At 38.5% G+C, this 13,537-nt stretch overlaps 1 protein-coding gene across 1 annotated transcript in view; it reads left to right on the top strand.

Annotated features, from left to right (window-relative positions):
* The window catches only part of LOC106053999 (uncharacterized), a 32,557-nt gene that overhangs the window by 2,218 nt on the left and 16,802 nt on the right, over positions 1-13,537 (top strand). The window contains exons 3-4 of the mRNA XM_056037120.1: positions 1-53; positions 6,821-6,960. The exon at positions 1-53 is cut by the window's left edge and continues 174 nt beyond it. Coding sequence (XP_055893095.1) covers positions 1-53; positions 6,821-6,960 — 193 coding nt within the window. The remainder of the gene's footprint in view (positions 54-6,820; positions 6,961-13,537) is intronic.

Below are 13,537 nucleotides of genomic sequence, written 5' to 3' on the forward strand. Positions count from 1 at the left end.
ATATCAAAACCAGACTTACAATTCATCTGCTTCCATAAGGACACATCTTCAAGGTAATCTTTGGAGGATCTCATACTTAAGTTATCTATAATCAGTTAATCTTGACTTATAATGGAGATTGTGTAGTTGTGAAGTTAAGTATTTCAACTAATCATCAGCAGTTAAGCGTAGACTTAATTTTCTTTTTATTTTGGACTTAGATGCCTGTTGTTAAGTCCATGATATTATTTAACTCTTTTCTTTCAAATTTGAAAATAAACGAGTTTTGAGATTGAACTAATGAAACATGCGTGGCGTTGGATTTTAGGGCTTACATAAATTATCTTTTTTTGAACTAACGTCTGTATTGTATAAGATAAGTTATGATAAGATGACGAAATGCATTCAATTAAGATACAATAGTGGCCTTGAGAAGGTCGAGTTTGTTAAAACGAGAAAGTTAAGAAAGTTTGGTAAAGCTTAGGCTCCGACGAGAATTAAAACCATGAAATTTCAGTACGACCAAATCACTTATAAATGACCCACGTAAACAACTAACATCTGACTTGCCCATCCATTTCAACAAAGAAGACATACAATGTTGACGTTGTTGTTGTTGTTAATATTGTTGTTGTTGTTGTTGATGTTGATGTTGTTGTTGTTTTTTTATGTTGATTTTGTTGTTGTTGTTGATGTTGTTGTTGTTGATGATGATGTTGTTTTTGATGTTGTTATTGATGATGATGATGGTGTTGTTGATGTTGTTGATGTTGATGATGATGCTGTTGATGTATTTGTTGTTGTTGATGATGATTTTTTTGTTGTTGATGTTATTAATGTTGATGTTGATTTGGTGGTGGTGATGTTGTTGTTGATGTTGATGTTGTTGTTGATATTGTAGTTGATGTTGATGTTGTGGTTAATAACGTAGTCGTTGTTGTTGTTAATGATGTTGATGATGTTGATGTTGTTGTTGTTGTTGTTGATGTTATTATTGTTGCTGATGATGCTGATGTTGTTGTTGGTGGTGGGGATGTTGTTGTTTGTGTTTATGTTAGTTGTAGATATTGTAGTTGATGTTGTCGTTGTTGTAGATGTTGTTGTTGTTGTTAATGTTGTTGTTGTTATTGATGTTGATGTTGTTATTGTTGATGTTGTTGTTAGTGGTGGTGATGTTGTTATTGATGTTGTTGTTGATATTGTAGTTGATATTGATGTTGTTGTAGTTGTTGATGTTGATGTTGTTATTGTTGATGTTGTTGTTAGTGGTGGTGATGTTGTTGTTGATGTTGTTGTTGATATTGTAGTTGATATTGATGTTGTTGTAGTTGTTGATGTTGATGTTGTTATTGTTGATGTTGTTGTTAGTGGTGGTGATGTTGTTATTGATGTTGTTGATGTTGTTGTTGATAATATTGTTAACGTTGATGTTTTTGCCATGTTCTTGTTGTGGTTGACGTTTCTGTTCTTGTTGTTGTTGCTATTATATATGTTTTTGTTGTTGTTGTTGTTGATGTTGTTGGTGGTGGTTGTGTTGTTGTTGTTGATGTTAATGCTGCTGTTGATATTGTAGCTGATGTGGATGTTGCTGTTGTTGAAGATGTTGATGTTGTTGTTGACGTAGTTGTTGACATTGTTGTTGTTGTCTTTTTGTTGATGTTGTTATTGTTCTTTTTGATGTTGTTACTGTTATTGTTCTTGATAATTTTGATGTTATTGTTGTTTTTGTTGATAGTGTTGTTGTTGTTTTTGTTGATGTTGTTGTTGTTAATAATGTTGTTAACGTTGATGTTCTTTTCGATGTCCTTGTTGTTGACGTTGATGTTATTGTTGTTGACGTTGTTGTTGATGTTAATGTTGTTGTTTATAATTGTAAAACAAAACCTTGTTGAGCTACGAAAATGTTCTTCAATTTATGGTTTTCTTTGATAACTACATGCAGATACAAGCAAGAATTTCATCCATAAAAATGGTCAAGAACTAACTAAAGTCCTAATTGTCGAATTTTAGTTTAAAGATCTGTCTGGGTAACTCCTGATATTAAAAGCAAAGTCGAAAGTCTCATTTAAGCTACATATGTTTTCTTGGCTGTATGAGACGTTATTTTTTATTTAAAACTGCTAACAGTGTTTTTATATTATTAGCAGTTCATATAGAAATAATTAATTAAAATTATCCAGTACTTTTATGGCCTGAAAAGGGTAAAAAATGTATGTAACGCATCTAAAATTTGGAATACTGTTCAGAGTTGTATAACCTTGAAATCTCAGTAGATATAGAGATACTAAATGTCCCGGCAGTATCCAACATAGACGACTATCCACTTCTCCGCTCGGAAGTAGCATCAGTAATGAAAGCCCTGAAAAAAGGAAAATCGGTTGGATTTGACAACATTCCTGGTGAACTTCTACAGGCATTAAGGAGAAACCATGATAATCGCACTTTTTATAATTTGCAACAATATCTGGTAGTCAGGAGAATGGCCCTAATCCCAGGACCCAATCAATCATCATTACCCTTCCTATAAAAAGGCAATTTTACAACTCTTTCAAAACTACCGCATCATCAGTCTCATAAGCCATCCCAGCAAAGTACTGCTAATCGACTAAACGTATATTAGAAGAACAAGCGGATTTTAGACAAGGTCGCAGCACAACAGAACAAATCATAAACCTCAGAATAGGCTGTTAAAAATGCCTCCAACACCAAGAGAATCTTTCTCATGTCTTTATTGATTTTAAGAAAGCTTTCGATCGAGTATGGCATGGGGCCCTCTGAGCGATAATGAAAAAGTACAACATAAATAAAAACATAATTAAAGTTATCCACATTTTTTACAAGAATGCCACTAGTGCGGTGTACTTCGACAATAATATTGAGGACCACAGTTGAAGTATAACAAGGCTGCCTACTTTCACCAACACCTTTCAATATCTTCCTTGAAAGAATAATGAAAGATGCTCTCGAGGGCTATGAAGATACTGTAAGCATTGGAGGGAGAAGAATTACTAACTTGCGCTTCGCAGATGACATTGATGGCCTAGCAGGGACAGAAGAACTAGCTGACTTGATGATGCACATTGACAAGACTTCCGCAGCATTTGGTAAGCAAACCCAAAATATGACCAATAGCCAAAAGGGCTTTAAAAGGGGCATCAGTATTGGAGGTGAAAAGCTTCAAATACCTTGGAGCTATTGTCTCAGATGAGGAAATGAAACCTAAGCTACTGGCTCGAATTGCACAGTCCACAGCAGCCCTTTCAAAACTTAAAATAATATGGAAAGACAAAGGCTTAGCCCTCGGCACCAAAATCAGACTGATGAATCAGTCAGTGATACTTCATGAAAGTGAAAATGAGGTTCTATAAGAAAATTGTATCTATATTTGTGTGGTTTGAAAAGGTCAGGGTCACCACGTATTACTACTCTCTAGTATTGTTGAGCATTTTTGTGGCACTTACAGTGGGTTTAAGTCCATTTTGATATTGCGAATTTCGCAAGCAAAAAAAAATATCAAGAAAATCTTGACGCATTTTTATTATGACAGCTATTAGAGGTTCACACAACAGTAGAAGATATCTTTAATATTATGACAAAATTATGCAAGAGAATCAAAATTGATTGGGATGTGTTGTAAATAGGACAAATGATTCAAAAATTGTGGTCTTCAGGACTCGTTGCATGAATTGAAAATTTTGCCCTTAATATCATATCAACACATTCATGCATACACAGAGAGGCTTCACAACATGTAAGATGCCGACTGATCTATAGAAAGTTATGGATAAAAGCGTGAACCTAATTAACTACCTACATTAAAACACGTTCTTTGAATGCACGACTTTTTGCGCAAGATGAAGAAATGGGAAGTTGTCCTATCCAGCTGCTTTTTCATAACGATTTTCGTTGGCTATCTCGAGGATACTCTAAAATGCATAACACAGTTATGGACAGTTGAGCTTCAAAAACTATTTCCCTGATTTAAACAGACAACATCGACAGTAGCGTCACTAGGGTTGGTATCACCCGGTGCGGAAAGCTCAGGGTGTCACACCTCCTACCCTCCAAAAAAAATTCCCTCCCCCCCCCAAAAAAAAAAAAAAAAACAATAACTATTGGTAATAATAATAATAATAATAATAATTTTTATTATCTGTTAAGAAATTTGTTTTATAATTGTGCTTTAAAATGGGTAGTTGTTAAGGGTTTTTTGACGAACCTTTATACTAAGGTAATTAATTGATTATTAAACTTACAAATGATTTTCGGTTCTATTTTTGTTTTATTTATGACATTTTATTTATAATTATTGCACATATTAAAACTGTAAAATAAGTGACATTATAAAAATTAAATGGAACTCGTTTACTTAAAAGTTATTAAAGACTTCCTCATGGAAATCCTTTAACATAGTTAATACATAGATTAAAAATGTAAAATTATTGAAATTAGAAACATTTAATTTTAGTTTTCTTAAAGTTATGCAAGGCGTTAGAAAGTGTCAGACTCTAGAATTGCGTTGGGGAAAGAGACATCAAAATGTCCTCTTAAAAAGAAAGTTTTTTAATCAAGTTCGTTACTTCACGAAAAAAAAATAATAAAAAGCTATACTAAAACGTTGAAACGAAGTCACTTGAGTTTCGTATTTGTCGTTTTTATTTGATTAACAGACTTCTCAAATATGGAGTCACTACAATGCAGATACAACCGATTTTTGTCCTGAAAAAAAGCATCCCCCCTTTCCCTTTTTTGTAATCACATAACGTTGTCATACAACTGTGCAGAAAATACTAATATGTACTATAGATCTAGATACTATTAGATAGCTAGTTTAGTTAGTTGGGTTGCGCACTTTATTAGACTGACGGTGAACATATATTTTATAGTGACGACATAGACTTTGGTTTAGAGATTAGAATAGACTTTTATTTAATCAGTTACTGCTAGACTCCTGAGGGGATAACATCGTTATTAGTGACAGACTAGACTGTGGCCCATTCTGTAATAAATGTTTGTTTGAAGTTCACCTTGAGTCAACTTGGTCATTGAGTCTGTGTTCCTGTTAGTACCTTATCTATATTTGTGACGGTGTGCATGCTTTCAAGAACTCGCGATTGAAATACATCAAACAAGGTACGCACACACTTAGTCTAATTAAGCATCTTCTAGAAATACTTCAGCTACATTCGATATAAACATGCATCCATTATAATACTAAATTGGAAAAATGTGTTTTGATATCTAGCTATAGTCACTTACTTTATTTTCAAATATTTATCTGCAAAAGTACATTTTACAAAATTTATTTTTTTTTCACTTGGGTGTCACCCCTTGGTGTGTGTCACACTTTGTGTCACCCCTTGGTGTGTGTCACACTTTGTGTCACCCCTTGGTGTGTGTCACACTTTGTGTCACCCTTTGTAGTTTGACAATATTAGAAATGACTGTCTTTAAATTAGCTGAAGTAAGACGAATGTGTTTTCTTGGCTACGTCCTGACTATTCTTTGCTAACTCATTAAATTTGTGACGCAATCATTCCAGTTGAACCATGTATGTTGATCGAAGAACTAAAAATAATTCCAGTTGAACCATGTGTGTTAATCGAAAAACTAAAAAAAATTCCATTTTCAACCACAGTTTTGGATTTTTACAGGAACATTTAAGTGCAGCCCTATCCTTGTTGTGTCTCCTAGGTTAACATTCTTTTTACTGAAAACTGAAGATGTTTAAAAATTGTCAATTAATTTTTTTTTAATGTATTACATCCTAGAATCAAATAGTCATTTCTTCATAGACCATTGTTAGGTGAATTGTATAGACACTGAAATCCTTAGGCAGTAATTCATTTGTCAACAAACAAGTTATGTGAGATTGTAAAACAATTTTAAAATAGATTTAATATCTCAATAAAAGAGAAAATGATTTAATCAATGAAAGTTAATTTCTTTCCTTGCAGTCTGAGGTTGGTTTCATTCATTTGCATTCGAAGCCTACCATGTAAAACAAATCTTTTTTTTTAGCCTGCTTTAAGTCATTGCAAACCGATGAATCCTCCTGTTTCTCAACACAAAGATTCCCAAGTTGTATTAAAGAGCTTAACAAAACAAGGCAAAGAACTCCTTTTTGAATCCAGAGAACATCAGTTCACAATAAGAGTTTAACATGTAGATCATTATTTGTTTTAAGACGAACTTATTTTCGGCATGGGTTTGTATTTTATTTACAACTAGCCAGATGTTACCCGCGGGTCTTAGTTTGTGTAACACCTAGAAATAGAAAGATATGTAACATATCGGTCTTTTCTTGTTTGTTTGTTTGTTTGTCTAATCAAAGAATATGTTATGGCTACTATACATACGTCACAGTTCCAGTTAGCACCCAAGGAACATTTGTGCAAAGTTTCATCAAGATTGGTCAAATGATTTTGATTTCTATTCGGAACATATGTACTCCTTACATTCTACTTCATAGTATAGATTTTTATATAAAGATTCAAATAGGAATGAAATTGTGGGCTAACTTTAGAACAAGATTATGTCTGTGTCAGAACTCACTAGGTGAATAGTGGATAGATCTGGAGTTTCTGTATTCTAAATTACTTCTGAAAACCTATGTAGCGTCCAACCACTGATATTTCGTCAATAACCAAAAAAAAAAAAAAAAAAGGTTTTTTGTGACACAAATAAGTTCACGAAATCACCTTCCGAAGGGGGGGGGGTGCACTAGCGCCCCCATATATATATATATATATATATATATATATATATATATATATATACAGAGAGAGAGAGAGAAAGAGAGAGAGAGATACACATTTTATATTTCTTTCCTCTTCCGCAGCATTTGAAACAATTCAAATCATAGCATTCAAAGTAGATTTAACTGGATCGGTAGTTAACAGTGATGGTGTCATAGCTGTCTTCAGTGGAGCTGTTTACGATATTTTCGACATTCCTGGGGCTACTCCTAATTTTCGAGGAGTAAGTAGACAAGATGTTTCTTTACCTTTTTGTTTCTTCTGTATTTGGAATACCCAGCATTGGAAATAGCCCGTCCATTTCTAGCTGTGCGATAAGTAAAAGTCAAATTAGAAAGGTTCCTAAGCCTATTGGCATTCGGCCCAAAGTTTAATGATGGCATGAGTATGGAAATTATAGTAGATTGAATTGAGACGTCAAAAAAAGTTGATATGGCCTTTTTCTTTTGTGGTGGAGGAAGGCGGAAGATGGGATAGAAGATAGAAGTAATACTAGAATTGACGAGAAAAAAAGTATGAATGTGTGTGTGGTGGCGTTAGAAAAACGGGTCATTCGTTTTGAAGTCAAGGATCTAAAAAAGCGGTGGTACTGGGAGGGTCAGAGAAAGGGAAGAGAGAGAATGAAAGACAGAGAGAGAGGAGAGAGAGAATTAAAGACAGAGAGAGAGGAGAGAGAGAATGAAAGACAGAGAGAGAGGAGAGAGAGAATGAAAGACAGAGAGAGAGGAGAGAGAGAATGAAAGACAGAGAGAGAGGAGAGAGAGAATGAAAGACAGAGAGAGAGGAGAGAGAGAATGAAAGAAAGAGAGAGAGGAGAGAGAGAATGAAAGACAGAGAGAGAGGAGAGAGAGAATAAAAGACAGAGAGAGAGAGAGGAGAGAGAATAAAAGACAGAGAGAGAGGAGAGAGAGAGAATAAAAGACATAAAGAGAGGAGAGAGCATGAAAGACATAGAGAGAGGGGAGAGAGAGAATGAAAGACATAGAGAGGGGAGAGAGAATAAAAGACAGAGAGAGAGGGGAGAGAGAATAAAAGACAGAGAGAGAGAGGAGAGAGAGTGAAAGACATAGAGAGGGGAGAGAGAGAATAAAAGACATAGAGAGGGGAGAGAGAGTGAAAGACATAGAGAGAGGGGAGAGAGAGAATAAAAGACATAGAGAGGGGAGAGAGAGAATAAAAGACAGAGAGAGAGGAGAGAGAGTGAAAGACAGAGAGAGGGGAGAGAGAGAATAAAAGACATAGAGAGGGGAGAGAGAGTGAAAGACACAGAGAGGGGAGAGAGAGTGAAAGACATAGAGAGAGAGGAGAGAGAATAAAAGACATAGAGAGAGAGAGGAGAGAGAGAATTAAAGACAGAGAGAGAAGAGAGAGAGAATGAAAGACAGAGAGAGAGGAGAGAGAGAATGAAAGACAGAGAGAGAGGAGAGAGAGAATGAAAGACAGAGACAGAGGGGAGAGAGAATGAAAGACAGAGAGAGAGGAGAGAGAGAATGAAAGAAAGAGAGAGAGGAGAGAGAGAATGAAAGACAGAGAGAGAGGAGAGAGAGAATAAAAGACAGAGAGAGAGAGAGGAGAGAGAATAAAAGACAGAGAGAGAGGAGAGAGAGAGAATAAAAGACATAAAGAGAGGAGAGAGCATGAAAGACAAAGAGAGAGGGGAGAGAGAGAATGAAAGACATAGAGAGGGGAGAGAGAGAATAAAAGACATAGAGAGGGGAGAGAGAATGAAGAACAGAGAGAGGAAAGAGAATAAAAGACAGAGAGAGAGGGGAGAGAGAATAAAAGACAGAGAGAGAGGAGAGAGAGTGAAAGACATAGAGAGGGGAGAGAGAGAATAAAAGACATAGAGAGGGGAGAGAGAGTGAAAGACATAGAGAGAGGGGAGAGAGAGAATAAAAGACATAGAGAGGGGAGAGAGAGAATAAAAGACAGAGAGAGAGGAGAGAGAGTGAAAGACATAGAGAGAGGGGAGAGAGAGAATAAAAGACATAGAGAGGGGAGAGAGAGTGAAAGACATAGAGAGGGGAGAGAGAGTGAAAGACATAGAGAGAGAGGAGAGAGAATAAAAGACATAGAGAGAGAGGAGAGAGAGTGAAAGACATAGAGAGAGGAGAGAGAATAAAAGACATTGAGAAAGAGGAGAGAGAATAAAAGACATAGAGAGAGAGGAGAGAGAATAAAAGACATAGAGAGGGGAGAGAGAGTGAAAGACATAGAGAGAGGGGAGAGAGAGAGTGAAAGACATAGAGAGGGGAGAGAGAGTGAAAGACATAGAGAGGAGAGAGAGAGAATGAAAGACATAGAGAGAGGAGAGAGAGAATAAAAGACATAGAGAGGGGAGAGAGAGTGAAAGACAGAGAGAGGGAAGAGAGAGAATAAAAGACAGAGAGAGAGGAGAGAGAGAATAAAAGACATATAGAGGGGAGAGAGAGTGAAAGACATAGAGAGGGGAGAGAGAGAATAAAAGACATAGAGAGGGGAGAGAGAGTGAAAGACATAGAGAGAGGGTAGAGAGAGAATAAAAGACATAGAGAGGGGAGAGAGAGAATAAAAGACATAGAGAGAGGGTAGAGAGAGAATAAAAGACATAGAGAGGGGAGAGAGAGAATAAAAGACATAGAGAGAGGGGAGAGAGAGTGAAAGACATAGAGAGGGGAGAGAGAGAATAAAAGACATAGAGAGAGGGGAGAGAGAGAATAAAAGACATAGATGGAGGGGAGAGAGAGAATGAAAGACAGAGAGAGGGGAGAGAGAGAATAAAAGACATAGAGAGGGGAGAGAGAGTGAAAGACATAGAGAGAGGGGAGAGAGAGAATAAAAGACATAGAGAGGGGAGAGAGAGAATGAAAGACATAGAGAGGGGAGAGAGAGTGAAAGACATAGAGAGGGGAGAGAGAGAATGAAAGACAGAGAGAGGGGAGAGAGAGAATAAAAGACATAGATAGGGGAGAGAGAATGAAAGACAGAGAGAGGGGAGAGAGAGAGTAAAAGACATAGAGAGAGGGGAGAGAGAGTGAAAGACATAGAGAAGGGAGAGAGAGTGAAAGACATAGAGAGGGGAGAGAGAGTGAAAGACATAGAGAGAGGGGAGAGAGAGAGTGAAAGACATAGAGAGGGGAGAGAGAGTGAAAGACATAGAGAGGAGAGAGAGAATGAAAGACATATAGAGGGGAGAGAGTATAAAAGACAGAGAGAGAGGAGAGAGAGAGAATAAAAGACATAAAGAGAGGAGAGAGCATAAAAGACAGAGAGAGGGGGGAGAGAGAGAATGAAAGACAGAGAGAGGGGAGAGAGAGTGAAAGACATAGAGAGGGGAGAGAGAGAATGAAAGACAGAGAGAGAGGGAAGAGAGAGAATAAAATACATAGAGAGAGGGGAGAGAGAGTGAAAGACATAGAGAGGGGAGAGAGAGAATGAAAGACATAGAGAGAGGGGAGAGAGAGAGTGAAAGACATAGAGAGAGGGGAGAGAGAGAGTGAAAGACATAGAGAGAGGGGAGAGAGAGAGTGAAAGACATAGAGAGGGGAGAGAGAGAATAAAAGACATAGAGAGGGGAGAGAGAATGAAAGACAGAGAGAGGAGAGAGATTGAATGAAAGACATAGAGAGAGGGGAGAGAAGGAATAAAAGACATAGAGAGGGGAGAGAGAGAATAAAAGACAGAGAGAGAGGAGAGAGAGTGAAAGACATAGAGAGAGGGGAGAGAGAGAATAAAAGACATAGATAGGGGAGAGAGAGTGAAAGACATAGAGAGGGGAGAGAGAGTGAAAGACATAGAGAGAGAGGAGAGAGAATAAAAGACATAGAGAGAGAGGAGAGAGAGTGAAAGACATAGCGAGAGAGGAGAGAGAATAAAAGACATAGAGAGAGAGGAGAGAGAATAAAAGACATAGAGAGAGAGGAGAGAGAATAAAAGACATAGAGAGAGAGGAGAGAGAGTGAAAGACATAGAGAGAGAGGAGAGAGAATAAAAGACATAGAGAGGGGAGAGAGAGTGAAAGACATAGAGAAAGGGGAGAGAGAGAGTGAAAGACATAGAGAGGGGAGAGAGAGTGAAAGACATAGAGAGGGGAGAGAGAGAATAAGAGACATAGAGAGAGGAGAGAGAGAATAAAAGACATAGAGAGGGGAGAGAGAGTGAAAGACATAGAGAGGGGAGAGAGAGAATAAAAGACAGAGAGAGAGGAGAGAGAAAATAAAAGACATAGAGAGGGGAGAGAGAGTGAAAGACATAGAGAGGGGAGAGAGAGAATAAAAGACATAGAGAGGGGAGAGAGAGTGAAAGACATAGAGAGAGGGGAGTGAGAGAGTGAAAGACATAGAGAGGGGAGAGAGAGTGAAAGACATAGAGAGAGGGCAGAGAGAGAGTGAAAGACATAGAGAGGGGAGAGAGAGTGAAAGACATAGAGAGAGGGGAGAGAGAGAATAAAAGACATAGAGAGGGGAGAGAGAGTGAAAGACATAGAGAGAGGGGAGAAAGAGAATAAAAGACATAGAGAGGGGAGAGAGAGTGAAAGACATAGAGAGAGGGGAGAGAGAGAATAAAAGACATAGAGAGGGGAGAGAGAGTGAAAGACATAGAGAGAGGGGAGAGAGAGAATAAAAGACATAGAGAGGGGAGAGAGAGAATAAAAGACATAGAGAGAGGGGAGAGAGAGTGAAAGACATAGAGAGGGGAGAGAGAGAATAAAAGACATAGAGAGAGGGGAGAGAGAGAATAAAAGACATAGAGAGAGGGGAGAGAGAGAATGAAAGACAGAGAGAGGGGAGAGAGAGAATAAAAGACATAGAGAGGGGAGAGAGAGTGAAAGACATAGAGAGAGGGGAGAGAGAATGAAAGACAGAGAGAGGGGAGAGAGAGAATAAAAGACATAGAGAGGGGAGAGAGAATGAAAGACAGAGAGAGGGGAGAGAGAGAGTGAAAGACATAGGGAGAGGGGAGAGAGAGTGAAAGACATAGAGAGGGGAGAGAGAGTGAAAGACATAGAGAGGGGAGAGAGAGTGAAAGACATAGAGAGAGGGGAGAGAGAGATTGAAAGACATAGAGAGGGGAGAGAGAGAGTGAAAGACATAGAGAGGAGAGAGAGAATGAAAGACATAGAGAGGGGAGAGAGAGAATAAAAGACAGAGAGAGAGGAGAGAGAGAATAAAAGACATAAAGAGAGGAGAGAGCATAAAAGACAGAGAGAGAGGGGAGAGAGAGAATGAAAGACAGAGAGAGGGGAGAGAGAGTGAAAGACATAGAGAGGGGAGAGAGAGAATGAAAGACAGAGAGAGAGGGGAGAGAGAGAATAAAAGACATAGAGAGAGGGGAGAGAGAGTGAAAGACATAGAGAGGGGAGAGAGAGAATGAAAGACATAGAGAGAGGGGAGAGAGAGAGTGAAAGACATAGAGAGAGGGGAGAGAGAGAGTGAAAGACATAGAGAGAGGGGAGAGAGAGAGTGAAAGACATAGAGAGGGGAGAGAGAGAATAAAAGACATAGAGAGGGGAGAGAGAATGAAAGACAGAGAGAGGAGAGAGAGAGAATGAAAGACATAGAGAGAGGGGAGAGAGAGAATGAAAGACATAGAGAGATGGGAGAGAGAGAGTGAAAGACATAGAGAGGGGAGAGAGAGAATAAAAGACATAGAGAGGGGAGAGAGAATGAAGAACAGAGAGAGGATAGAGAGAGAATGAAAGACATAGAGAGAGGGGAGAGAGAGAGTGAAAGACATAGAGAGGGGAGAGAGAGAATAAAAGACATAGAGAGGGGAGAGAGAATGAAAGACAGAGAGAGGAGAGAGAGAGAATGAAAGACATATAGAGGGGAGAGAGAATGAAAGACAGAGAGAGGAGAGAGAGAATGAAAGAAAGAGAGAGGAGAGAGAGAGAATGAAAGACATAGAGAGGGGAGAGAGAATGAAAGACAGAGAGAGAAGAGAGAGAGAAATTAAAAACAGAGAGAGAGGAGAGAGAGAATGAAAGACAGAGAGAGGGGAGAGAGAGAATGAAAGACAGAGAGAGGGGAGAGAGAATGAAAGACAGAGAGAGGGGAGAGAGAGTGAAAGACATAGAGAGGGGAGAGAGAGAATGAAAGACAGAGAGAGGGGAGAGAGAATGAAAGACAGAGAGAGGAGAGAGAGAGAATGAAAGACATAGAGAGGGGAGAGAGAATGAAAGACAGAGAGAGGAGAGAGAGAGAATGAAAGACATAGAGAGAGGGGAGAGAGAGAGTGAAAGACATAGAGAGAGGGGAGAGAGAGAGTGAAAGACATAGAGAGGGGAGAGAGAGAATAAAAGACATAGAGAGGGGAGAGAGAATGAAAGACAGAGAGAGGAGAGAGAGAGAATGAAAGACATAGAGAGGGGAGAGAGAATGAAAGACAGAGAGAGGAGAGAGAGAGAATGAAAGACAGAGAGAGAGGAGAGAGAGAATGAAAGACAGAGAGAGGAGAGAGAGAGAATGAAAGACAGAGAGAGAGGAGAGAGAGAATGAAAGACAGAGAGAGGAGAGAGAGAATGAAAGACATAGAGAGGGGAGAGAGAGAATGAAAGACAGAGAGAGGGGAGAGAGAGAATAAAAGACATAGAGAGGGGAGAGAGAATGAAAGACAGAGAGAGGAGAGAGAGAGAATGAAAGACAGAGAGAGAGGAGAGAGAGAATAAAAGACATTGAGAGGGGAGAGAGAATGAAAGACAGAGAGAGGGGAGAGAGAGAATGAAAGACAGAGAGAGGGGAGAGAGAGAATAAAAGACATAGAGAGAGGAGAGAGAGAATGAAAGACAGAGAGAGGAGAGAGAGAGCATGAAAGACAGAGAG

Source organism: Biomphalaria glabrata, chromosome 8 (genome assembly GCF_947242115.1).
Source record: "Biomphalaria glabrata chromosome 8, xgBioGlab47.1, whole genome shotgun sequence".
Classification (NCBI taxonomy): Eukaryota; Metazoa; Mollusca; class Gastropoda; family Planorbidae; genus Biomphalaria; species Biomphalaria glabrata.